Source organism: Nannobrachium achirus (assembly GCF_963921795.1).
Source record: "Nannobrachium achirus genome assembly, chromosome: 6".
NCBI lineage: Eukaryota > Metazoa > Chordata > Actinopteri > Myctophiformes > Myctophidae > Nannobrachium > Nannobrachium achirus.
Genome location: NC_137815.1, coordinates 56,474,502 through 56,501,406, shown reverse-complemented (window position 1 = coordinate 56,501,406; position 26,905 = coordinate 56,474,502). Strand labels below are relative to the sequence as shown.

Genomic DNA, 26,905 nt, shown 5'->3' with positions numbered 1-26,905 from the left:
TAAGGAACAATAGACCCGGCAGGACATAGCTTGCTCCACCCGACTGGTGCGCTGACGATTCTATCAGATATGAGCCATCTTCCTGCTTGCTGCCAGCCTTTGATTTGCGCTTGGCCATTTTAAAGTAATTTTTTAATATATTATTATTTACGGGGGATAGGAGAGAGACTGCACGGCGTGCTTTTGTAGCTTTTAATGTGCTTGCTTGGCTAACAGAGGTGGTACCCACGCTCTCTCTCTCTGTCCCAGGATCTTGTCATTCATTGGACCACTATGTGCAAGGGAAGTGTTGGGAGGGGGCGTGGCGCGATATTATGTAACTTTGGCAGGGAAGCCCTTATAAAAGAATGAATATAGGCCTATCGATCATATACAGGTATATGCACATACTGAACACAACGTGGGCCACGACGAGATATACCGGTAGATAACAATTATGCACAAAACAAGAAATGCATTCAAAACAATAGCCTATATTTTATTCATTACACAGTGCCATTAAAGGGATATTTATAAAAAAAATAATGGGCGTTTTTAATGAATCCATCCTGGTCAAAATGGAGATTGATTGAAGTTACTATGGGTGTGTATGGCAAGTATGGGGAGGTGTCCTGCAGGAGGAGGGCCTGATAACATTTACATATCTAAATACTGAATCAAGCAAATTAAAAACTGTTCAGGGTGTTCATAAAAGCCTGATTAGAATGATAAAATGACCACAAGTTTTTTTGAAAGTGATCCCTTTAAACAAGCTCTCTAGGCCCTTTCTCAGTGCCCATGCACTTCCTTTTAGTGCTCAGTCTTTCAAGTGGCCACTCCGAGAGCTAGCCCAGCCCCATGAATGTTCTCTGCTTACTTTTTTGAGCGGTGGTAGCCGCTCCTGTGATTCGCTTTCAAGATGTTACTGGCCGTGTATGTCTGTCGCCTGCCGTGTATGTCTGTCGCCGGCCATACCTCTCTCTCTCTCTCTCTCTCTCTCTCTCTCTCTCTCTCACGCGTTGGTCAGGGACCACGTTGGTCAGGGACGTGCAGAGAATGTTAAGAGAGGCAGGGGCTGACATTTCTAAAAGGGCCCTTTGGTGGACAATTCTCTCTTAAAAGGGCAGGGGCTCAAGCCCCGTTTGATGTCTGTGTGCACGTGCCTGACGACTGGCGTTGGTAAAAGCAAGAGCAGTGTATCATCGCATCGTCTATGCGAAGCGTGGAACAACCACGATGTGAAACGAGCAATTATAATCACACCAATGGATTATGTTTTCGTTTGAACCAAATTAGGTAGTCTACAGAGGGACGGAGGGAGTTTTACCGTGAACGTGGCTGCGTGCAGGCAGACTCGTGAGAGAAGAAATCCATGCTTTACACAGTGTTTTCGGTGGAGAAGTCTCGTAAACAGTCTGCCTTCCCGTCCCTACCAAATGAGTCGCCCGTTTCAGCTTGACTCGTTATCATTCTGAATCAATTAAAGTTACATTGTGTGAAACGTGAGCACGTTTAACTCAAGAGGCAAAGCACTGTCTGCTAGGCGGAGGACGGTCAGTGTAGGGAAAGTTCAGTAGCTGGAGGTTTATTCTTCGCTGTATGTCGGTGTCGCTAAACAAGCACCCTTTTAATTAATCTACAAGCCCACAACCTATTGGATCAGTGACGCATTGTGGACTTGTAGATCAGCCCACTTTTGCAGCGGCGAATGGAGACTTCTGCCTCGCGAGACCAGCCACATTTTAACGTTACACGCGAGAAGTGCTGCAGATTTGTTGTTTTAATTAAATATAAATTAATTCGAAGCTCTAGGGGTTGGTGGGTAAACCACCGCTCAGTTCACACGGGTGTGATTTTTCACTATTATTTCCTGTTAGCATATACCTTGGGGCATCACAGGTTCATACTGAACACCCCCAACTCGGGGCCGTTTGGTCTCAGGGGCCCCAAAACCAATTTTTTGGTACATTAATTATGTAAATGTATATAATAATTCTAGAATTACATACATTGTCACACATGTATGAAATTTAGCATGGAGTATCCTGACACATAGGGGTAAGTGGAAAAATAGGATTCTGGTGCTTGCTACCATTGTATTTTAAAATATCACCCACAATATCCCTAGAAACACCCAAAAAGTGCTGTCCGCTTGACAATTCCTCATCACATAGGATTATTTTCAAGCACTTCATGGTGAATATAACTACCTCTCCTCTATATAGAAAACTTACCTCATTCATAAGCTACAATTTGAGCCCAAGATGATCTTTGTTTCTTGAACATTACTGTTTCTGTAGCCAAAATAAGACACTATACCTCAAAAATTGGAGTTTCAACAGCTTTACAGAAGCCTAGAATTTAACAATGGGTTCACAAATACTGCTATTTGAAGTTATAAACATGAGAAATGAATACTAGCATTGAAGGAAATGTTTTGAAATGGTATTCAACAATATGTTTTATGTCTGATATGCACAAAATAGCTTGTTGCAATACAATAATAATACAGTGCGTGTGTGCGTCTAGTCTGCACAACAGTGCCCTTCTCAATCTGTTCCTGTCTGTCAGTACAGTAAAGACCCAGCGTCATTGCTGTACTTACTGTACTGTACTGTACTGTACTGTACTGTACCTTAATGTACTGTACTGTACTGTACTGTACTGTACTGTACTGTACCTTACTGTATTGTATGTACCCTACCTTACTGTACCTTACTGCCCTGTATACCTTACTGTACTTACTGTACAAGTAAATTGTTTAAGAAGCACTGATCCACACTGTGTGTGTTGTGGGATTTCTGTCTAGATCTATGAATTCTATGTGTTCTAGATCTATGTTTTTGATTCTGTGTGTTCTAGATCTATATTTTTACATTCTATGTGTTCTAGAGATACTTAGAAGGCCCATCATCTTCATTGAGTATGGTCAAGCCTACAGGATAGAAGGTCTATAGCTGGGGAAATTTCTAAAACACTTCTACTGTACCTGAGCTCTCTTCAAATCATGAAGAAACTGATGTTAGGGTGATCATCTACATCAACCAAAACACAATGCCTCGCATCAAAACTGTCAGAGTCAGAGCACGAGAGAGGTGGTGGCATAGATGAGAAGGGGACACATAAGGTCAGGAAGGCACTAGCGTGGAGGGGCCTGACAGGCATGTCAAGAGTGTGGTGCTCGAATCTCCCCCGACACATTCAGTGAAGCTGAGCCTATTCCACGCCACTGTGGAGTCTGTCCTCCTGTATGGCTGTGAAAGCTGGACCCTGACACCCACCCTGCAGAAGTCCCTGGAACTGTCAGATGTGCAAATCGGTGTTATTAGGAATGATGTCAATAGTTTGTGTTGTGTGACGTCAGACCAGAGCTCTGGTCTACCTGAATAAGATGTGACGCAGTTTCTAAACGTCACGTTTAGTCAGAGTACGACCATGAGAAAGCCTTTACAAACAGAGTGTACAGTAGAGTCAGAGAGTCAGGGACAGAGACATAGACATAGAGAAAGGGGATTGACAGAGAATATATTAGTCTTTCCAACCTGCAAGAGACAAAGATACACCTTCCAATTTACAGTCCAAGTAGCAGAAGCGGTGTCCATGAACCAGCCTTCCAAGTCAAGGTGTCCTGGTTCTGAGTGTCCATACGCCTTCACGTCTCGGGTCACCCTCCATGAAAACATGACGAGGAGCCACAACAACCTCTACCGTCCAATGATGAACAATGGACAGCTGCCCTCATCTTCCTGTCAGACGATCACCAGCTGTGTAACCGGCCAGAAACAAGGAGACACACACAAACCGAGATCTTTCGAGGACTTCAACGCAGCCATGAGAAGTAAAGAAACATTTGATGACCTACACAGGAAAGTCCACACCAAAGAAAAACCTTTCCAGTGTAAACAGTGTGACAAGGGTTTCATTTGGTTAAGTCTCCTCGAGACACATCAGCGTGTCCACACTGGAGAAAAACCCTTTGTGTGTAAACACTGTGACAAAGGTTTCAGTCAGCTAGGTAACCTGAACATTCACCAGCGTGTCCACACTGGACAAAAACCCTTTGTGTGTAAACACTGTGACAAAGGTTTCAGTCTGTTAGATAACCTCAAGATTCACCAGCGTGTCCACACTGGAGGAAAACCCTATGTGTGTAATCAGTGTGACAAGGGTTTCAGTGATTTAGCGACTCTGAAGAAGCATCAGCGTATCCACACCGGAGAAAAACCCTATGTGTGTAATCAGTGTGACAAGGATTTCAGTACGTTAGATCACCTGAAGAAGCACCAGCGTATCCACACCGGAGAGAAACCCTATGTGTGTAAACAGTGTGACAAGGGTTTCAGTCAGTTAGGTACCCTGAAGAAGCACCAGCGTGTCCATACCGAGTAAAAAGCCCTTCCAGGTAAAAGTTTTAAAAAAATATATCGTTCTCAATAGAAGCGGATGGTAGTGTCCACACTGGGCGCTACCATCCACTCCCATCCACTTCAATTTATCTATATCTTGCCCAGTGGGAATGACCATTAATAAGTGTCAATTTTGGGGGTCCTTGTATTATTATTAAAATAAAGGATAAAATAAAACAAAATGTCCATATCCCTTTTATGCCCATATATGGAGATTTCTGATGTCATCAATCCCATGCCCTAACTGGCCGAAGAGCCTGCTTTGGCATTTTCTTCATTCTCCTCTATTATGCCAAATCCTTCACCGTAGACATCATGTTTGACATGGGAGATAAACTGGTGATTAACATCAACCAGATCGCTGAAGAATTTCACAAGAGCATATTTCAGATCTGCTACTCCTTGCATGCCTTCACTGGTGCTGACTGCACCTCTGGATTCAAAGGCAAAGGAAAGGTGTGCCCCATCAAGCTTCTGAATCAGCATTCAAAGTTCATGACGATCTTTGCTGCAGTGGGGAACTCTTGGGTGCTTGAAGAGCTTGTCATAACTGGTATTGAAGAGTTCACCTGTCGCCTCTAAGGCTTTGGTCCTTGGGTAAAGCATTGGATGAAGCAAGAGAGATTAAGGTGAAGAAAATGTGTGGCTCAAGCCTCGAGCTTCGACCAGGTCTCTCCATTGACCTCTCAACGTTTCTGCCATGCAAGAGGGTGCTCTTTCAGCACACCAAAAGAGTAAACTTCCAGACATGCATCTGGAAGAGGGCTCATGAGAACAACCCAGAAATTCCATCACCTCTTGACCATGGGTTTCACCTGAACTCAGAAATGGTAAACTAGAGCCTCTGTGGTTTGAAGGTGATGTCATCCCTAAAGCCCTCATTGATGTGTTGTCTGAAGAGGGGACAGAAGAGGATGACCTAGAAGAAATTCATACACATATGAATGATGACGACGACGATGATGATGATGATGATGATGATGATGATGATGAGGGAAATGAATATGATTGGTTAAACATGAAGCAGATAACATGATGTACTGGATGGGTGAATTAAAGGTGTAAAATTAGGCATGACATAAACACTCTTTTTGACATTTGTTTTTTCTTTGTACTGTATGTCAAATGATGAAAAAAGAGGAAAACAAGGACTCTTGCTGCCCTTTGTGATTTACTTTATTTGTCGTTTCTCCCATTTTGTTCTGTTGTTACATTTTGTTTCACATGTATTTGCTATTACTGTATTATTATTGTATTGCAACAAGCTACTTTATGCATTATCAAACATAAAACATATTTTTGAATACCATTTCAAAACATTTCCTTCACTGCTAGTATTCATTTCTCATGTTTATAACTTCAAATAGCAGCATTTGTGAACCCATTGTTAAATTCTAGGCTTCTGTAAAGCCACTGCTGAAAATCCAATTTTCTCCGATTTGAGGTATGGTGTCTTATTTTGGCTACAGAAACAGTAATGTTCAAGATACAAAGATCATCTTGGGCTCAAATTGTAGCTTATGAACGAGGGAAGTTTTCTATATAGAGGAGAGGTAGTTATATTCACCATGAAGTGCTTGAAAATAATCCTATTTGATGAGGAATTGTCAAGCAGACAGCACCTTTTTGGTGTTTCTGGGGATATCGTGGGTGATATTTTAGAATACATTGGTAGCAAGCACCAGAGACAATGTATGTAATTCTAGTGAATTATTATATACATTTACATAATGAATGTACCAAAAAAAATGGTTGAGACCAAACAGCCCCGAGTTGGGGGTGTTCAGTATGAACTTGTGATGCCCCAGAACAAGAGACGAAACCCATTAAAGAGGTGGTGCCATAGTTTTGTACATTTTCGGTTTTGTATACTGTGTCTATGGAGTTAACATTATTCTAATAGGCCACCAGGTGGAGTTAAAAAGTGCCAGATGTCTTCCCCATGTATTTGTGTTTAATTCCTGAAAGCTTAGTCAAAAGGCCAAGTCATATACTCCTCCCCTCCCCTTTTACCATTCACCCAACACTGTGGTTGTGGCTAACTTCAGCTGGGTCACCACCACCCACCTGGCAATCAGGCATACCTAATGAACAGTTGGGTGTGGCCACATAAAAACACAATTTTATTTATAATCATAATAGCTGATCATGTTTTAGGGGAGAAAAAAAATCATGGGACTGCATCTTTAAAGATTCCACCACTAGATGGTGCACTGAAATAGAAGCCATTATTCTTTGTCTTTCATCAATAAAACATAAAAACTATTCTTTGAAATCTTGTTTGAAATGACCAAACCTGCCTACCAATGATGTCACTGGTAGGTAGGTTTCTAGCCCACCTCAGAGCGAATAGGTATACACAGAAATGGTACCATCAAGTGCTCCTTTAATTGTAGTGTTTTTTTGTTTTGTTAAGCGTTAAATAGCTCTATATAGCAATAGAGAGAGAGAGAGAGAGAGAGAGAGAGAGAGAGAGAGAGAGAGAGAGAGAGAGAGAGAGAGAATGGCTTGCCTCGAAGTTGTGACTTCAATCTGACCTCTACCCACCATTGGACACAAAGGCTGCTGATCCTGATTGGATAACTGTCCTATTCTCCCAAACGTTTTTTGATGAACCCCTTTGTTCAGCGTTATTGATTTGTTTGGTAAAGTTTGTTTTCCAAACAAATTAATGAAATCCCCTTCCTAAAGTACAAAGTATCATATCAATCACAAATGTGCAAATCGAGGTCAAAATACATTTATTTCCCCTCAGAATAAAACATTTCACCAACACACAATAGTGCTCAGTTATCCACAAGTAGTCCCCCCACCCCACCAACTATACCCAAGCAGTGCCCAGCATCCACCCAAATAGTACCCAGTGCCCCAATCCCCCCCCCCCACCCAAAAAAAAACATCAATTTTACCTATACATTTTACCTGTTATTCTACTACAAGGACACATAATTATTCAGTATAGGGCAGCCAGTGTTATTCTGTGTATAGTACACAGTACACAAAATTAAAGGTCTAAGAAAAATCTAAATTTCTTTCAATCACACCAAGGCAGCTGTCATTTCAACATATACTGTATCCTTCATTCATCTTGCAATTTCTCTTCACTCTGTAAGGAAAACAAATAACACATAAAATGTGATCACAGAAACATTAACAATTGCATTGTCTACACCAGTGGTTCTCAAAGTGGGGTCCAGGGTTCCTTGAGGGGGTTCCAAATGGACCCTTACAGGTCTGTATCTCTGAGAGTTTACAAATGAAGAGAGTGTCAACTTGTACACGACTGTAGGACGACTGTAGCCTTATTTAACTGGAGCTATAGTTGTACTGACTCTGACCTCTAAAGACCTTTCCAGGGAGGCTGCACATGTGCGTCTGGCTGTGTCACCCTTTCTTGTTTTTCTTTTTAGTTTTTCTTGCACTGACCAATGGACACATTTTTTGTTTGGCTCTGCACTATTAGGCTGTGTTAGTAGTATTGAGTATTTTGCTTGAGTTTGACATGGCGGTGAGATACTTGTAGCACTGACTAGCATTGACTGTTATGGACACTTTTGTTTGGCACTGTATTGATAGTTGTTCTTAAGGATTGCTATTTTTCTTTTTTGTTTAAGTTGGCTATTTCACTTATGAGGCGCAGCTTGCGTAGCTAGTTCATGCAGACAACTCAGGGGGCGTGCTTCCCTGATCAGGTCATCAGTCACATGATCTCTTCACCTGATCAGGGCGAGTATTTAAATCCTTCTGCCTACCTCTTCATTCTGGCTTTTCTCCTGGCTGTGCAGCTGCCCTGCTGTCTGCTGCTCTGCTTGCTCTCTACTGCTGCTGATGTTTTGCAATCCCACCACCTCCCCAGCATCCACCTGTAGGTTCTGTTTCTAGATCCCCCTTTGGGGTCTTAATTCATTCCCTGTAATTCTATTTGGTAAATAATTCTATTTGCTATATAATATATCTAAAATGTTTATACTTACAGGGAATGAAGAGAGACAGAGTCCTGACGCCAAACTATGCTTCATATCATGCTCATGCTATGCTTCATATATTATGCTCAGTAATTGCTCAGTGAATGCTCAATAAAATATATTCCAAATTAATCCAAGAGTTGTCTGCCTGAAATGAGCATTGACTGTTTTTGACACTTCATGTAGGTCCTACTGTATATATTCTTCGTTCCCTTTCTTTGATGTGCCTTGCTCTTTACTGTACTCTGTTCTTGTTTTATTCTTTTCATACTTCTCTGTAACTTTGTAAATATCCTTAGACTGCTGTGCTGCTATATACGTTTACGGGGGTCCTTGAAATAAACAAAAAAGTTTGAGAACCACTGGCCTACACACTTGTGTTGCTCCAACAGTGAGTTATCAACTTGTGAGTACAGTACCTTTGACATTCAGCACCATTGAGCACTCGGCTGTCCCAAGTGAGTTGTTTAGGGCGACTGTGTATTCCCCAGTGTCCTTGGGTCCAACTCTCAGTATGAGCATGGAGCATACCCCGCATACATTGGTGATGTGATAGTTGCTGTTGGTGTTCAGACTGATGTTGTTACGGTACCATGTCACGCGCGGGGTGGGATTCCCCCCGATAGCGCAGCTCATGGAGCACTCGTAGCCCTGTGGGGCCAGACGCTGCTTCAGGGGGACAATAAATGACGGAGCTGACTGGAAGTCGAGGCCTTTTGAATCCGGCATGTCCAGTTTGAACGTCACTGAGTGGCAAAGGAAAGGATATCAGAGAAACAGTAAATTGTATGCAATATACAGAAATTATATTCACTCTTCTGAATTAATAATTGTACACAATGAGGAAAACTGTTTCCACTCATCTTAAAATACATGTTTTATACGTCCAGTATGTTCATTAATAGTTCTGTGCTTATATCGTCAAATAGGGCCAGTGCATGTACAGAGGTGTGTGCAGATAATACAATAAACCAACACGTCTCCTAAATCCTTAAAGGGATAGCTCACCCCCAAAAATACTTTTTTTTATCGATTACTCACCCCATGGAGACTTGAATTCATGGATATTTTTTATTTTTTGTCGCATTCCTAAGCCAATAATTTGAGGAGACTTTTTGTCTCCATAGTTCCCTATGGAGACAAAAATGCTCTTTGTGTCTCCAACTCTCCATAGGGAACCGCTGCTGCAAATCATTGGCTTAGGAATGCGACAAAAACAAACGGTAAAATCTTGAGGCTCATTGTTAAATTATCTCTGCATTTTAACATTACATTGTTTGGATTAGGTCATAAAAAAAACAGAATTGACAATTGTTTTCAGTTTAATGGAACAAAATGCACATACCTTTTTCCTTTTTGATTTCATATTTTGCGGAGACAGAGGGCATAGAGAGACCCATATCATTTTTAGCAAACACTCTGAACGAATACTGTCGTCCAGGTATGATGTTGACGACTGTGAACTTATGGTTGTAGAGGTTGTCTGCCACTGCCCTCCAGGTGGCCTTGAATGAGTCCTTCTTAGTTATCATATAATGCAGCCTGTCATCTTTTTTTTCATCGGGAGAAGGAGTCCAGGACAGAGTCACTGTTCCTGGGACATTTTCATCCAGCTCCACTGGGCCTGGAGGTTTGGGATCATCTGAAATCAGGGTAAGACAAAGACAGACACATTACAGATGATTCAACATTATTTGTCAGCACCAAATTCTGGGCCCTGGGTGCTTTAACTATTGAAAAATAGCAGATATACAAGCTCACAGCGCGGCACCGAGTGCCACGCTGCGAGCTTCTGAAAATTCTTTGAATATTTCAAATCCTTCAGGTTTTTTTGAAAAACCTATGTTTCCCATCTCAAAACATTTAGTTCCATGGACCCCCCAGAAGCAAAATTTGAGTTACAAATGTTCGATTAAAAAATACATATATTCCCATTTTCACAACTTTTCAAAAATAGCAGATCTACAAGCTCGCTGTAAGCCTGTATATCTGTTATTTTTCAATAGCTAAACAATTAAGGCCCCTCCACCTTGGGGCCCTAGTAACTCAGTCCCGCCCCCCCCCCCCCCCCCCCTTGTGACGCCCCTGTTTATCAGTAGATCAACATTCACCTGTAACTCTGATCTCAACATTGAAGGTGTCTTGTCCCACAATGTTCTTCACGATAATGGTATAGATGCCAGTATCAGAGCGCTCAGATGTCGGGATCAAGAGCTGCGAGCCGGTGTCAGCGTTGGTAATTGATACGTGCTTGAGCACAGGAAGGCCGTCCTTGAGCCAGGTGATATCTGGAAAGGGAGAAGCCTGCAGACAGAATGCAAGAATTGAGCAATTCAATCAGGATAATGTCATATTTAAGAACAGTGGTTCTCAACCTTTTCAGGCCGCGACCTCAAAATAATCATATTTTAACTGGGGACCCTCCAAAATAATCATATATTAACTGGGGACCCCCCTCCCCCTCTGAGGAGCACTAGGAGTTGAGGCACTACATTTTGTATAACACAGTTCTATTGTGAAAATAGCCGATGACATGATCACAACGCCTCGCAACGCCTCTAATATTTGACAATTTGGCCAATGTTTAATTTGTCATTTTAGAGGCATTAAAAAGTCCTTAAATTGTCACTAATATAGAAATGGGCATACGGCATATCCTCTATACACTGATACTTTGTTTGTTTTCTGTTGCACATTAAGTTAATCATCTGGGACCCCCCAAAATAATTTGGGGACCCGACCCACATGTTGAGAACCACTGTTTAAGAATACACACATGCATTGAATCCATTTCCAAGAAATGTGGCAGAAAGTGTGGCATTACCTCAAAGAGGATGTTGACACGAACGGTATTCCCTGCTTTCACAACTATAAAGGTCTTCATATTGCCATCTTTAAACTTTGGCCTCACTTCGAGTGAAAATGTGAGATAACATAAATGATTAGTTTTTCATTACTTGATATTACTTCTGCACACTTTGAGTTCATTAATTGAGCCTACTTTATTGTAAATGCATCATTATCGAGGAAGGTTTGAAATACTAAGATGTATAGTTGTATAGTTTCACAATTGCTTCACAACTTAACTAATACAAACTGTATCTGCTGAGTATAAATAATATAACCAATAATTTGTTTAAAAAAATTAAATATTTCTTACCAGGGGGAGGCATAGCAATGAGATAATTGTCAAAGCTACAAGGCAATCCATCACCTCCATAATTGGTAGCAATCACTCTCACCCAGTATGCAGCCATCGCCTTCAAGCCAATCACGGTAAAGGATGTTCGACTAATTGGGTTGGCATTGCAGCGAGTCCATTCAATGTTCTCAATGGGTCTGATCTCCACAAAATACCCTAGGGCTTCATCCACTTCACCTTTCACCACCTTAGGTTTAGTCCAAGCCAGGAAAAATGTTGTGTAATCAGAGGATGTTAACTTGAGGTCTGTGACTTTACCAGGAGGTCCTGGAAGGAAAGTGAATGAATGTGTTATTGGCTTTGTGTAAATACACACGTCACATACAGCATTCTTTGTAAATTATGGTGTTAAAAATACATGTGCTGGTGCCTGGTGCTTTGACATCTTATTTTATTTACAGTCAGTAAATGCAGATGCATCGAGATGAAAGAATCCTGTATTCATTGACTTACTCATAGGATCTCTTGCAAAGACTGTGTCACATGGAAAGCTAGGATCACCAGCGCCAGACAGATTGACAGCAGACACCCTGAATTCATATGCTGCACCCTCGAAAACATCTTTAATCGCATACTTGGTATCTAAGAGAAAATGAAATAGATTATCATAAGAAATGAAAAGGATATCTTGTTGCATACACATGGCAGGCATAAATCTCCATTATCCTCTGCAAATTAAGTATATTCTTGTAAATGCTTTGCCAGTAAGCTTTACCAATGAATCATTTCAACTCAATCTTCCACTGAAGATTACTAGAGAGGGTATGAAAATTCTACTGAAAAGGATTGTGCAGTTTTTGTGCATTTCTTTGCTTGATTATTGTACACACGTTCCACAAAAGGACATCTTATGTCTCACATTCCTAGAACTTATGTATACTGTACTCATGTGAGCAGCACCTTTGATCGGCTCATTTATTGGGTTCACAAAGCTCCAATAGTTGCTGCCGCTCTTGTGCTTTTCCAGGTTGTATCCCACGATGTTGCTACCACCAGTGTCACAAGGAGGAGACCATGTCAGATTGATGCAGTCCTTGAAGGCACTGGCCACTTTAGGGGCTGCTGGAGATCCAGGGAAACCTGTAACAAAATTGCAGCATTTTCTTACTTATCCTGCAGATTCCACACCAGCAGACTTTTGATCACAAGACAGCTGCCCTAAATTAAGTCTACCCCTCTGCTGCTCCATTTTCATTTGCAAGTACAGTATGACCAGTTAGGAGATCATGCATTCGCCCCTGTGTATTGGTCTGGCTGTCTAGTGTCTGTTTGTCTCTGTGGCTGTCTGTCTGTGTCTGTCCTCAGCTAATCTTGCATACTACTCGGTCGATCAGTGTCAAATGTATTGTCCATGCTGACAGCACTTGTTGAAACTAAAAACAACAACAAAAACAAATTATAACTGCATATCAATCCTTCAGGCTATGGTGCCTTGGCTACTGTATATTAACTGTCCAATTATAATGCTCCTGACCCTCCAGCGTATGCCAATTGCAGACATACAACTTTGCTGGCAGAAGCCGATGTTATATGTTACATTAACACCAAAATATATATTTATAATTGTGACACCATACCCCGAAATAAATTTACGAGAGTCTTCATGTGCCCGGTGCCGTCTTGGAATTACAGACAGAGTTGCCGAACAAGCAGGAACTGAAAATAAAATATTTGGGGCGATTTAATAGTGACATCCCTCCCTACTCATTTTAAGTGAAACCATATCATATGGTTATGGCCGCTCTCTTTTATTACTTTCTATTTCCTGAGACTATGCTTCCATGGTCTGCTGCCTTTCAGATATTGATGTGTACATCTCATCCTGCAGGCCATTACTGTAAAATGTTATGTAGCCTACAATTGACTGTATAGTGTAGCCGTAATGTCCATGACATTACAGAACTTCTTGCGAAGGATTTGCAATGTGGGTCAGTGTAAACTTGACACTTACATTTCACAGATTGACTAGTGTTACTAACATAATTGACACAACAATATTAAGGGAGGGGGGGAGTGACACTTTGTGGATTACAGGGAAATCTGAATAACAGAAATCTGAGAAAGAGATGGTAACAGGTATTGTATAAAATGAATGTGCAGAAACAATTGGTCAGAGAGTCGAGACAATTTACAATCTTTCAGTTCTTACTAGGTCCGTCTAGGAGGTTAGTATTTCCTTTCTCACCAGTCACACCAGTACACCTTACTACTGTAGTTGTGGGCTCGCCTGAAAGGCGAGCACACTTTAGATATTGTCATTATTTATCTATCATACAAGTCAGTCATATCAAGTCCTCCTCCAAATTTTGGCACCTTTCTACTCCTACATACTTACACCGAAAATCGATATTCAAACATCAATGTGTTCAGCATACTGTGGCGATGTGTGCTATTACTTTTTACAACAATCGGCCAAAGGGTGGCGCTGTAGGAAGCCTCCAAAAGTGTAAACTTTGAACAGGTATAGCTCATGCTCTGTTTAACGTACAGCCATGAAACCTGGACACACATCTGACTTTTGACCTCTGACCTTTAGTTCTCCCACCATTTTGAATTATATGAAAAACAGTACAAATCTATCTCCTCCTGGGATTTTCGCGTCACGTGCACAAAACTTGTTTTACATGAACTTTGGACCAATACGATCAAACAGATTTTTTTTTCAAAGTGAAACATTATTTTTTAATAATTCACTGAATATTGCAGTTTTATGCAAATTATTCTTTTGCCTCTAAATCATACATGCAAAGTTACACATTCATGGCATTTGGCAAAGATGTAGAGGTTTAGTCCAAATATCACTGAAACCAATCTTATTCCAATTGGCCAAAGGGGGGCACTATACGAAGCGTTTGAAAATTCAAACTTCAAACGGGCATAAGTCATGACTCGTTTCTTTTGAAGACATGCAACTTGCTTACACGTGTGCTTTGACTCAAGCGGAAGACATCTGTGTCTTTGCTAAGTAAGCTCCGCCCTTAGATCTTCCGCCATTTTGATCAGTTTGTAAAACGCTTAAACCCGCTTTTATTCTGGAATTTTCGCGTCACGTGCACAAAACTTTTTTTACATGAACTTTGGAACAATATCTAAAGATCTGTCAGATCGGATTTTTTTAAATTGAAACATGCTTTTTTAATAATTCAATGAATATTGCAGTTTTATGCAAATGATTCTTCTGCCTCTAAAACATTCATGCAAAGTCACATTTTCATGATGAAATACTGTAGAGGGTTAGTCCAAATATCACTAAAACCAATCTTACCCCAATTGGCCAAAGGGGGGCGCTATATCATTTTGAGCAGTTTGTGAAACGCTTAAACCCGTTTTTATTCTGGGATTTTTTACCAATTTGCATGAAACATTCTACACACAATCTAAGGACCTTTATCTAACATGCCTATGAAGTGCACAAAAATAATAATAATAATAATAAATATAGCTGCAAGCAGCGATAAAGTGGCCAAAACCACCTCAAATCAACACAGCCTGCGACGTGTGTGAAATCTTGCAAGCACATTCCCACTAGGTCAAGGAACAGATGCCACCCTTCTCACATTGGCCTGTTATAGCGCCACCAGCGGGTCAACTTTTGCATAACACATTTTTGGAACAAAATGCCTCAAATCATGCATGCAGTGTCTGATTGCGTCAGTAACGTCAAAGAGAACACTGCCTGCGATCTTGACATTTTGTACTTTTATAGCCATTGTTTTCTGGCTTGAAGCGAGCCCACAATTGTTTCGAAGGAACAATATTTTCTAGTTCAATTTAAAACCATTATGCCTCCAGAGGAGTGATATGGTATTCTGACTGATGATACTTACGTAATACACCAGCTGGGATATCTTCTGACTCAAGGTAATCACTAACCCCTTCTGCATTCTTGGCTCTGATTCGATAGGAATACCTCCGTCCTGGGTCCACGTCTGTGTCTTTGTAGCTAGGATTGTTACCAGGGATCTGCCCCAGATCAGTCAGTCTATTGCGGCCAACTTGTTGGCGTTCTAGGAGATAATTGGTCACCACACAGCCACCAGTATCCTTTGGTGGCTTCCATTTGAACTCAACAGATGATGAAGTACTTTGAATAATTTCCACTGGTCCTTGTGGTGGGGTGGGTTTGTCTGTTGAGACAAAACTGATTCAATATCCCTTTAGTAAAAGGAACATCCAAAATGACTTTAAATATGCCTACATTGTAAAATATAATCAACAGAAAATATTTGTTCTTGTTCAGCTCACCGAGGACAATAAGCTTAGAAATCGCCTCCATTGTGCCATATTCATTCTTAATTTTGATTTTGACTACACCACTGTCTTTTCTTTGGCACTTCGATAGACGCAGCTCACTCTCTGTGTCGGACGTGTCAATCCTTACTTTCTGGCCAGCCAGAAGCTCATCGTCATCCTTGTACCACTGCACAGTCGCTGGTGAACCACCAGAGAAAGGCAGCTTCCATTCTGCATTTTCACCAACCTTTACAATAACTGATTCTGAGAATTTGGCCAGGGCGTCCTTGTCAATTCTTGGTGGGTCTTCAATGTGAGAAAGAAAAAAAATAATGCGATATTATTATCATACAGAGAAATATAGACTGCAATCTTAAAAAAAAGAGACAACAACATCACTAAACAGTTTAGTAATTTCCAACCACACTAATGATAATCCTTACCTTCAATATTAAGTGTCGCTTCAGATTTACGTCCATCTGCCTCAAAACGAAAGACACCTGCATGATCCTTCGTACAGCAGTCAATAACCAACTTGTGGCAAGCTCCATCTTTGATGATCTCTACCCCATCTCCACTATTTAGCTGGTAAAAAAAAAGAACAAGAAAAAAAAGAACATGTTGAGTATTATTAAATAACTTCTACATTTGTAGGAGTTATTTAATCTATATACTTGAAGGATGTTAACAGGATCCTGCTGTCCTATAGGCGTTTGGCTTACCAAATTGTCATCTTTATACCAACATCCCTTACTGGTTTCATTGCTCAGTTTGCAGCTTAGCTCTGTCCGTTCACCAACATTAGCTGCGGTATCTGACAGTCCACTTAGAAAGCGAGCACTCTCAGCTGTAAAACAATAAGACAGAGACAATTCCAAGGAAAACTCTTATGCACACCTGATCAGCTCATTTAAATCATTGCATTAATTTTTAAACAAACAAATCTAACAAATTCCATGAATAAAAACGAATGATATTTACAAAGTAGTGAAAATAGCCAATCCACAAGCTCTCAACGCAGCGCGAAGCGACAAATGGATCTGCTATTTTGACTAGTTTGGGTCCTGGGCAAACGTCTAATCTCTATTTTTGGGTGAGCTGAGAAGTTTGGGAACCACTGCTCTAGAGCAGTGATACTCAAACTCAGGCCAGCTGTCCAGTTCCGGTGGTCCATGGCACAATATTGACTGGCCCACCACTCACTCACTCACTCACTCACTCACTCACTCACTCACTCACTCACTCACTCACTCACTCAATTACTCACTCAATTACTCACTCAATCACTCAATCAAAAACAACATCTTAGACTGAATGAAGTTATTATCTTATCTTTAGCCAATTACATTACTATTACATGGATAATCATCCAGGAAGGTGTGCACTCATTCAGAGCAGCAGCAATGATGAGCCTCAGCAAACCCAAAATGGACGCATGCAAATTCAACACAACTTTGTTTAATTTGCCAGAAAACAGAGTCAGTTGTTAAGATCGACAATATAAGACCCCAATGAAAGACCGAGGTTATCAAATATCATTAATGTGGTCATTTAATCAACTGGCCCCTGGCCCCTTTTTGTAATGTGGCCCCCGCAGGTCCAGCTATTTGAGTATCCCTGCTCTAGAGTCATGTTTAGCATTACTTTACCAATGATTAGTATATGTCTCTCTCTAGTGGTCTACATGGAGTACTGCAAGAGGTGTCCCTGCCAACTCAAAATGCAGGTTCACATTGCATTTGAAGTAGGCTACACTAAATTACCACTATAAGTATTAGTAATTTACTATACCTTTTCAAAGTACACTGGCATGCAACTTTTAATGTACTTACTAACATTAAAATACATTTTCAAATTGATTGGAAATTGTTGTTTTCTGAAGTGTATTACTTTTGATCATTCGTAACTTTCAATAATTTTACAAATGTACAGTTTAAATAAATTGAATTATTAATATTTTTTATATTGCTATCATTTTATTACTTGTTTTACAGTGATGAACGGTAACAGCAACATTCTGATTGAAGCCATTTACTTCTGAAAGGCTCTGGTGCTGAGCACAAAGTGGACAATGGTCACACTGGCGAGCTCACAATATTCACAGCTGAGAACATATTTCCATTACAATAGCAATAATAGCTCCCAGTTCCAGCTGAATACATTGTGCAATCTTTCCCCATAAGGCATACATGGGTCGTGTGCCGTGACTCCTTACCCAATGTTTGTCAAAGTGGGTTTGGGGATGCCCCAGTAGTCCCCAGCAAAATAGCATTAAAATCAATTAAACCACTTTTCAGATGGGGCCAAATAAATATCATCATTGTCAGACAGAAACGTTGTATCTCCAAGTTTCAAATTTGTATGTTTTTTTCTTAAGTAAAGCCCTGCTTCATCATACAAGAGTGTCGCGCAGAAGTAGTGAAAATAGATACATATCTTCACTATTTAGATTTTTTTCAATGATAATAAAAAAGGAACGGTTTCCACCCGACAACGATGATATCAACTTGGGCATCCTTGACGCGTGATTATGGATCCCACTGGGAAAGATGGATAACCACGCCCCGGACTCATTTTTGAAGCATGTGATTGGCTGAACCGGACGTAGGGAGCGCTCCGTTGTAGTCACTTGGACCGCGCGAGGTGCACCAAAACCCAATTATCATTGCGTTTATCGTGCAGGCCTTACGGCCTGGGCATAAATATAACGATTGCATTCACCACGGCTTCGTAACTCGCCTGCGGCGCTCGGGCGCGAAGAGCAGGACCAAGGTCCGCTGGCCTTCACGCCGCTTGCAATGTCGTGGACAATAACTGAAAACGAGCGCTCTATGCCGTTTCCATCCATCTTTCCCAGTGGGATCCATAATCAGGCATCCTTGACATGAACATGTTTGAGAAACACTGTTCTTACCGATGACAGTTTCAGGAACCAAGGGACCACTTCGGCCTCGCTTCTTTTTCTTATCACTTCCATCCCCCTCCTCCTTGTTTTCACCGTCTCCATCTGCCCCATCCATCCTATTCTTGCCATCCCCTTCTCCACCATCTCCACCTTTCCCATCACCTTTCCCATCACCGGAACCATCACCAGAACCATCACCAGAACCATCACCAGAACCATCACCAGAACCGCCACCAGAACCGGAACCGCCACCGGAACCGCCACCGCAACCATCACCGGAACCGTCACCAGAACCGCCACCAGAACCGGAACCGGAACCGCCACCGCCACCGGAACCATCACCGGAACCGTCACCTGAACCGTCACCTGAACCGTCACCTGAACCGACACCGGAACCAACACCAGAACCAACACCATTTTTCCCATCTCCTCCATCCCCCCCTCCCACTGCTAGTTTAGCCAGATCAGCACCCTCTCCCCCTGTTGCAGGTTTCTTGCGGCCTTTACCGCCACTTGGATCCGCTGAGTCGCAACAGTCACACAGGAAAGAGAAAGAGAGAGAAAGAAATAGTGATGTTGAGACCTTTTTATACTATGTTGTAATGCCAGACGTTATATGGTGATTAGAGTACTGCATTCAGATAGGACATTTTTAGGTTGTAATAAAGGTGTTGTAAGTGTTGAAACTTACAAGATATTAGCAGTGAAATTGATGTCCCACCTGAACATTCATTTTCTGTTTAGCCCATGTTACTGAACAAACACTCTGTAGCAATGCTCACAATCAGAATATAGAACTTTACTTTTTTTAAATATAAAACAAATGTTTTAACAAAAACTAAACTAAAACAACACTTAGAGCACCTTTAAAACAGCCTTTAAAATATGTTTCAATTTCAGCATAAGAATAAGGTCTTAAAGCAGGCCCACCTTCCACTGCGAGAGAAGCACTGCTTTTGGCAAGGCCCACGATGGCATAGAAGGTACCCTTATCTTCCATTGCAAGGTCTTTCACTCTCAATGTGTGAGTGAGTTTGTCCTCTGAAACTGTAATTTCGTATTTGTCTCCAGGTTCAAGTGACGAGTGCTCTGTAGACCATGTAATCCTGTTGAGGGGTGTTGACAGGACACACTGGAAGACGGCGTCTTCATATTCAACAGCCTTGACATCCTTAATCTTGGCAGCAAAATCAACCGATGGGACTAAGAAGAGTGCAAGAGAAGGGGCGGGGGGATAGTGTGTGGGGTACATGTAACATGTAAATCGAATGTTATGTTTTTCAATCACATTTGTCTTGTTTTTTGCTTCATTTGCAAGACAATGATTGCTTTTACACAAAAGGAAAAGGTTAGATGTGCCTTACGTTGAAGATCGGAGGCGTAAACATTGGCATCATCCACATCAACCTGATAAAACCCAGCATCCTCTTGTGAAGGATCTTTCATACTGAAAACATACTTTGTCCCAGTTACTGTAAGATTGTGCTTCGAATCGGCATTATCCAGACCATATGCAATCGCTTCGCCATCCTTTAGTTGGGAAGAAGTAGGCCAAATATTAAAAGTAGGCTAAAGTACATTTGGGCAGGGATGGGTTAAAGATGGAGAAATTATGAAAGCAATGTTAAACTTACCTTATATAAAGTAAGTACACTGTTGGGATCCTTTAGCTTCATGTCCAGCTCAAATTCCACGTTGCCACTTGGTCTCACCTCTATTTGTTTCACTTTGCCAACGCTCTCCACAACCTTAGATTGTCAGAGGAGATCAGTGATAGATTACATTGCAAGGATTTGGTGCTTGCCTGTGTGTGGGTAAATAAATATCACTACTACAATTAGACCACTGATCCAACTTTATGTCTGTCTTCAACTTTATTATCAACCTCATTCATCAATTAATCCTCTTTATTTGTGTTTAAAACCATTAAATATCTAAATATTCATATAGCAATATTCAAAACACGTTATACCACAAAAGACTGCGCCATGTACTGTGAATGATTTTCCATGTAATATATGACATGCTCACAAAATACATTTTTAAGCTGTCACAATATATGTTTTGGAGCATATTACCTCTATTTGAGACAAAAATGACAAGACATCATAAAAAAGGCATCAGTGCAGAGACAGCGTCTCATCATCATGCTTTACAGTCATTAATAACCAACCTTTGCCTGTTCATCCTCTCGTTCCTTTTTCAACTGGTTCAGTCTCTTCAACAGCCAGCGGAAGTCAGTAATGCCAAAGTCATAACAGATTCTTTCATAATCCTTCTTTGGGGCACATATTAGCAGTTCCAAGAGCTTGGGGTCAATCTCTCCCTCTTTTGGTGGGAGAGGTTTTTTCTTTTTTGCGACAACACTGGGCAGAGACATGATAAAAAGAATGGTTAATACAGTACATAGTAACATCTTTCAGCTTGCAAGACAGATTTAAATTGAACTATGATGAGCCTTTTTCTATTTTTTTACGTTTTTTTGAGCATTTTTCTGAAATCTTGGTTATCGTCACCTGCAAGACAATGAAATCAATATTATGAACATGGACAAGTGGACATAATCGTAACAATTTGCTTTGGATTATGAAAAATGTCATGATCATCTTATGTGTTGTATGAAAATATAATATTCAAATGGGTATACAAAATAATAAAGGAAGACAATAGACAAAATGAACATATTAGCGAGAACACAATTTGAGCGAGGACATTCATGACAACGCTTACTCTCCTAAAGTAAATGTTTAGTCCTATAATACATAATGTATTTTCTTTTATAGATGTCAGGGTAGGGTGGTGTGTGTAGTCACAGCCTCTGTGTCCATCAATGGATTGAGGACTGACTTGAATTAAGAGACTGAACCTATATTGACTTACTTCAAGTCTGCAAAATAACATCATCTAAATAAAGACAGAAAAGAGTAAAACTCATACTTCACCTTTTCCTTTATCCTGAGAAACTGAGAATGAAAGTTTTTTTTTCATAAGTATCTAGTCCAAAAATACTCTAGTCACGGAATTAATGAATTATTAATCTATTTCATATTAAATGAGTCTCTCACCTGCTAAAACATTCAGTATGGCAGAACAAGTAGCCATTCCAAATTCATTGGTCACAAGACATTTGTAAGTGTCAGAATGGTCTGGATGCACATTGGTTATCTGTAAAGCAATATTGTCATACTGAAGTAGATTGTATACAGAGTGCAGAATATTGATATTTTCACCCATTTACATGCAGAACAAGCTGCTCTAATTAATCAGTGGGGGGTATTTGCAGCTGTGCACATGGGTACACTTCACAGCACTATGAAAAGTACTTGTTTGTCAACAGTGTATGCCTTTCAGCTATTAGACTATGCCACTAGCTCATAAATGTTCACCAATATCAACATTCATTATGTGTGTGTGTGTGTGTGTGTGTGTGTGTGTGTGTGTGTGTGTGTGTGTGTGTGTGTGTGCGTGCGTGCGTGCGTGCGCACGCGCTTGTGTCTTAAGTCCTATTTGCTGTAACCTCACCTCAAGATGGTGTTCCTTATTTCTGTTATTGTAATTAGTCTTGTATATCTTTGGATCGTCACATTTGCCTTTACTGCGTTCCCATGTCACCGTTGGTGCCGGCTCCCCAGTAACCATTAGCTTGAACAGGGCCTTTTTACCTGAAAAATATATAATAATAATATTATATTATATAATTAATACACAACTTAAGTAATTATTATAATTAATATAATATATAATTTATACAATATAACAAAACCACAGTATATTAGCCTTACTTTCACAAATTTAAGTGACCAAAGAGTTAATATTTTACCCTCTTGGATTTTCAGCGGTAGGGGTTTATAGGTGATATCTGGAGTCGTCTTTCCAAGGGGCACTTGCTCAACATACTGCGTGATCATGACCCCGGGAACTCTGGATCTCTTTTGGATGCATACTAAGATAATAAAATCACACTTTAAATAATGCAAGCCAGTATGAGAACTTTGAGAAATAAGGTGTAGGCTACCATTGAACCATTCAGCCAAAGATTTGCCAGAATTGTATCGTCCTTCTCATTTTTGATAATTTCACAAATGTATCTCATGCAGTCATGCTGTAAAAATACACACAATAATAATCAACCGATGGAACTAAGAAGAGAGTGTAGGACTTTCTACACTCCATCGACCCCTGTCCCCACCCACTCACTGAGTGGACTGCCTGGTTCAGTCTGATTAATTGATTGAATGAATGAATACTGTATTCAAAGTTTGCATAGGAAAGGGTACAGTTTCATGACAGTAGCCTACAGTTCACTGGTACAAGGTCAACTAAAAAAAATAGGCTTTAATAGGCTTTGAATGACAGATAGATAGAACACAGCTACTGCTATGCATAATCAATCAGGCTAGCACATATAGCAGTCTTGTGGTTAGTGTTTCCCAGGTTGAGCCAATATGCACAAATATCAGTAGGCCTACCCTGATTCTGTTTGACCATAATGGACAGGAAGTAAGAAAGAGGCCCAATTATTTCTTTCTAATGTGGCTGCTGTACATAGGCCTAGAAGCCTATATGTAGGCCTATATTCCTCCATGTTTAGGTTTTATTTCAGCAAAACCTCCACAAGAGGTCACTATTGTCCTTTCTATAGCCTAAAGTGAGTTAGAAATACAATTTATCATGGCACGTGGCAGCTTTTCACAATCATTTAAATAGATGGCGATTGCAAGAGTTAAAAGAATACAAAATGCAGTAGGCCTAGCCTACATGTCTTTCCAAGCATACCGAGTCCGGTAGGAACTGTAGAACTGTCTCATTCCTAAAGCTAAACTTAACCTCGGTAAAATATGACGGTTACACCTAATCTTATTCCAAACCTTAACCTCATTAAAACGGTGCCAAAACCTAACCCTATTCCTAATCTTAACCTCGGCAAAGCTATGCTTAACCGTAAAGTTAAACCTTATCCTCCTCAGTAAAACAAATACAAGAATACAGAACCGTTCCACCAGTCGGCATAGTATGTGGTCGGCGGAAAGAAATTTAGGTGAGAAGGTTTCCGGCCGGACCTTCCAAAGCGGCCTTGATATCAGCGGAAGTTTACCCAATCGATACTGAATCGATACACAGCTGTTTGGGGCGCCCTGCAGACGGTTGTGAAACCAGATGAAAATCATTCAGTAAGTGTACGATAACCTTAATTGTGCGAACCACCAAGGACAAGGGCATAATAATAATGAACTGGCTGTTTGTAAACAGCAGTCCGCTGACGGTGTGTTGTTGAGTGAGTCTGTCCTTCACCACCAGTAAATAATCACCTGCTCGGAATTTCTTGACAGAAATCATGTCTACGGTGGATTTTTATCAGACAAACACTTTGCAGATAGAGGATAATTCAAGCTTTCTGTAGGCTATCTGCAATGTTGATGAGTTAAACGTTGTTTAAATACAATCAGATAGGACTTTTCTTTTTGGATGCATGGGCTGCCAATGGTTGGTGTTGCAACTTCAACATATTAAAACAAATATCTATTACGTTTATTTAGGCGAATTCCATCCTTTATTCACAAGACAGTGGAACGGCTGAGGCAGGGCACAATGACACCACCTGCTGGTGTACTGTGGAAACACTGTTCCAGTCCTGGTAGGCTGTAGGTATTTCATTGTTCCATTTCTGCACCCCAAGACAAAGCTTTTACTGTTATCATCTACCCTCTGTGTTTGCTGAAAGTGCTCCCCAAGTCCTGTCTGTTAATAGGCCTACTGTATGGCACATTGATAAATGTTATCAACCTCAGCCAGTTTGTTTATTTATTCCATATTCTTTTTTCCCCCCCACAATACTGTACATGAGCCATTTCCATGTTGTAATATATTGAACAATAAACAGTTTTTAGGACACTGAGCTTGCCTTTACAGCCAATGGGGAAAGTTGCTAAATCATATTGGCCTGTTCACAAAAATGACTATAATTTTGTAGGAAATAACCCAGATACATACAGCAACAAAACACTTGTGGTGGTTTGCAAAAATGTGCTGTTTTTTTTCCCAATATAACGCTATACTACACCAAGCCTCCATCATCTTTCTAAACTTAATGTTATAAAGGTAAAAAAGACAGACACATATCTGTTAAAGATGCTACTGTATTTGGCCTTGAGAGAGTATTGCACTTCCCTTCTGTTACTTATTTCATTTAATCAGCAAGCTTAACTTTGACCAATAGGCCTACTTCTCTCTCAGTAAAAAGTTCTGCTGAAATATTAGTAGGCCTAATATTATATTTGTATTCATTGATGTAATCAGAAGCAAACATTTACAGTATATTCTGTAACCCAAAGCAAGAACAATTGAATCATTGTGGGAACACCCACTCACTGTATTAAACAGTGTTTAATAAGAGTTAGGTCAATAATAGCCTCGGAAACCCAGGCTTCATTTGGCGATCGTAAGAAAATGAAGCCTGGGCGATCGCGTTATGATCACTGTTGGAGGAAGTGTAGAATTTCCCTAACCAATCAGAGTGCAGAGAACGTCACACCGAATGTGTTGACGTCATGACGCAGCAGCGTTCTCTGCGCTGAGCAGAGCAGCAGAGGGGGGAGGAGAACACATGCTATTGGTCGGAGACTTGCGGTGAGACTCGCCGCGCCCGCCCATCTGCCTACACGAACTAGTCCGCGTTAGCCTTGTGTGGGTCAATAATGGTCAAAACAAGTGCTTATCTATCATTCTCCTAAAAGTCAGCAAATAAAATGCAGTTAATTCTGTGATGGGGTCACTCTAGTCTAGAAATTAGTGAAAACTAAATACCCGCTGTTACATTTCATCACTATTTTGCTTTATAACAATAGTATGTATCCTCCCTCACGAGATATGCAGTGATTATCAAGACTGATGTCATCAATATGCAGACTCTCTTTTCCCGGTGTTTCGCCCAGGTAAGGTAGGGTGGGCATTTTTGAGGTTAAGTTTAGGCATAGTTTCTGTGAGGTTAAGGATAGGGTTAGGCATAATGATAATGCATAATGACTCAGAAACTCTGATGGTCTTTCGTTGGTATGTCTTTCAAGAAGACGTCGCAAAGCTGATCAGATAACTTCTGGAAGAGCAGTTGGAATAGAACATTGGCAAAGCACGGGACAACTATTGAAGGAAGGGTATGTTGGTGGTTGAAAGCTGATATTGCTTGCAGAAAGCATCCCACGCCTATTGAATGAGAAATGATGATTCACACAGTAGACTGTGTGAAGAGAAAAGGTTGCTAGGGTTAGAGTTAGGGTTATCATTCTTCAGAAACAAACAGACAAAAAGTAGAACATTGTCTTCCAGCCACAAAGAAGTGGGACTTTCAAAGTCCCACTGAATTAAATCAAATCAAACTTTATTTATATACTGTAGCACATTTACAAACAGCCGAGCTGAACCAAAGTGCTGTACAAGGTTAAAACACAAGCAATTCAAATCATCAAAGCAACAGCAAAAAAAAAAAAAAAACAGACAATAAAATAAATTAAAAAAAAAAAAACACTAGAAAAAATATGGAAAGTAAAAAACAAATCAGGTAAACTCTAGAAGATGCAATTAAATGCATGCAATTAAAGGCCAGGGAAAACAGGTGGGTTTTAAGTAGGGCTTTGAAAACCCCAATCAACACTGAAGGTCTTTCTTTAGTACAGTATGTCTTTCAATTCAAATTTACGTTTTAGGGTTACAACAAAAGATAAATGTTCAATGGTTGATACTTACCTTGCCCATCTGGGCCTGTGGTTCCAGATGGATTCATTGCAGTGTCTTTTATTGTTGTTCAAATACGTGTTCTTTAATGGCTAGTGATGGAACAGAAAGGTGACACAGAAAATACAAATAATAAATCATTTTGCAGTTTATTGCTGGAATATCATAATGCTGCTTGAAGTGAGGAGTATTAAATAGTTACCTTTGTGCTCTAAGAAAAGAAAAATATATACACGCACGCACGCACGCACGCACGCGCGCGCGCGCACACACACACACACACACACACACACACACACACACACACACACACACACACACACTGTCATTCAGATAATGTCATTCATTATATTGTAGGTTTTCAGTCACTTGGTTGACTACATGTCACGGCAAATGTTTATTTTACCCCCTGAAAAACCCCCCTGAAAATTAAGATCTGGATTTAATATTGCAGTTTGTTTTTGTCACCAGTTTTGTCTGGTCTTCA

The 26,905-nt window shown here is 40.5% G+C and overlaps 1 protein-coding gene across 1 annotated transcript; it reads right to left on the bottom strand.

The window, feature by feature from the left end:
• Positions 1–7,486: 7,486 nt before the first annotated feature.
• On the bottom strand, positions 7,487–21,070 carry LOC308287184 (immunoglobulin-like and fibronectin type III domain-containing protein 1; the record flags this gene model as incomplete). Its single annotated transcript, XM_080728302.1, has 17 exons — positions 7,487–7,491; positions 8,770–9,096; positions 9,696–9,992; positions 10,462–10,654; positions 11,175–11,260; positions 11,511–11,819; positions 12,006–12,134; positions 12,453–12,632; positions 15,380–15,679; positions 15,798–16,091; positions 16,229–16,370; positions 16,508–16,632; positions 18,700–19,212; positions 19,621–19,893; positions 20,055–20,220; positions 20,325–20,438; positions 20,864–21,070. The coding sequence occupies 17 exons, from the start codon at positions 21,068–21,070 to the stop codon at positions 7,487–7,489; spliced, it is 3,660 nt and encodes a 1,219-aa protein (XP_080584428.1).
• Between the last annotated feature and the right edge of the window lie 5,835 nt (positions 21,071–26,905).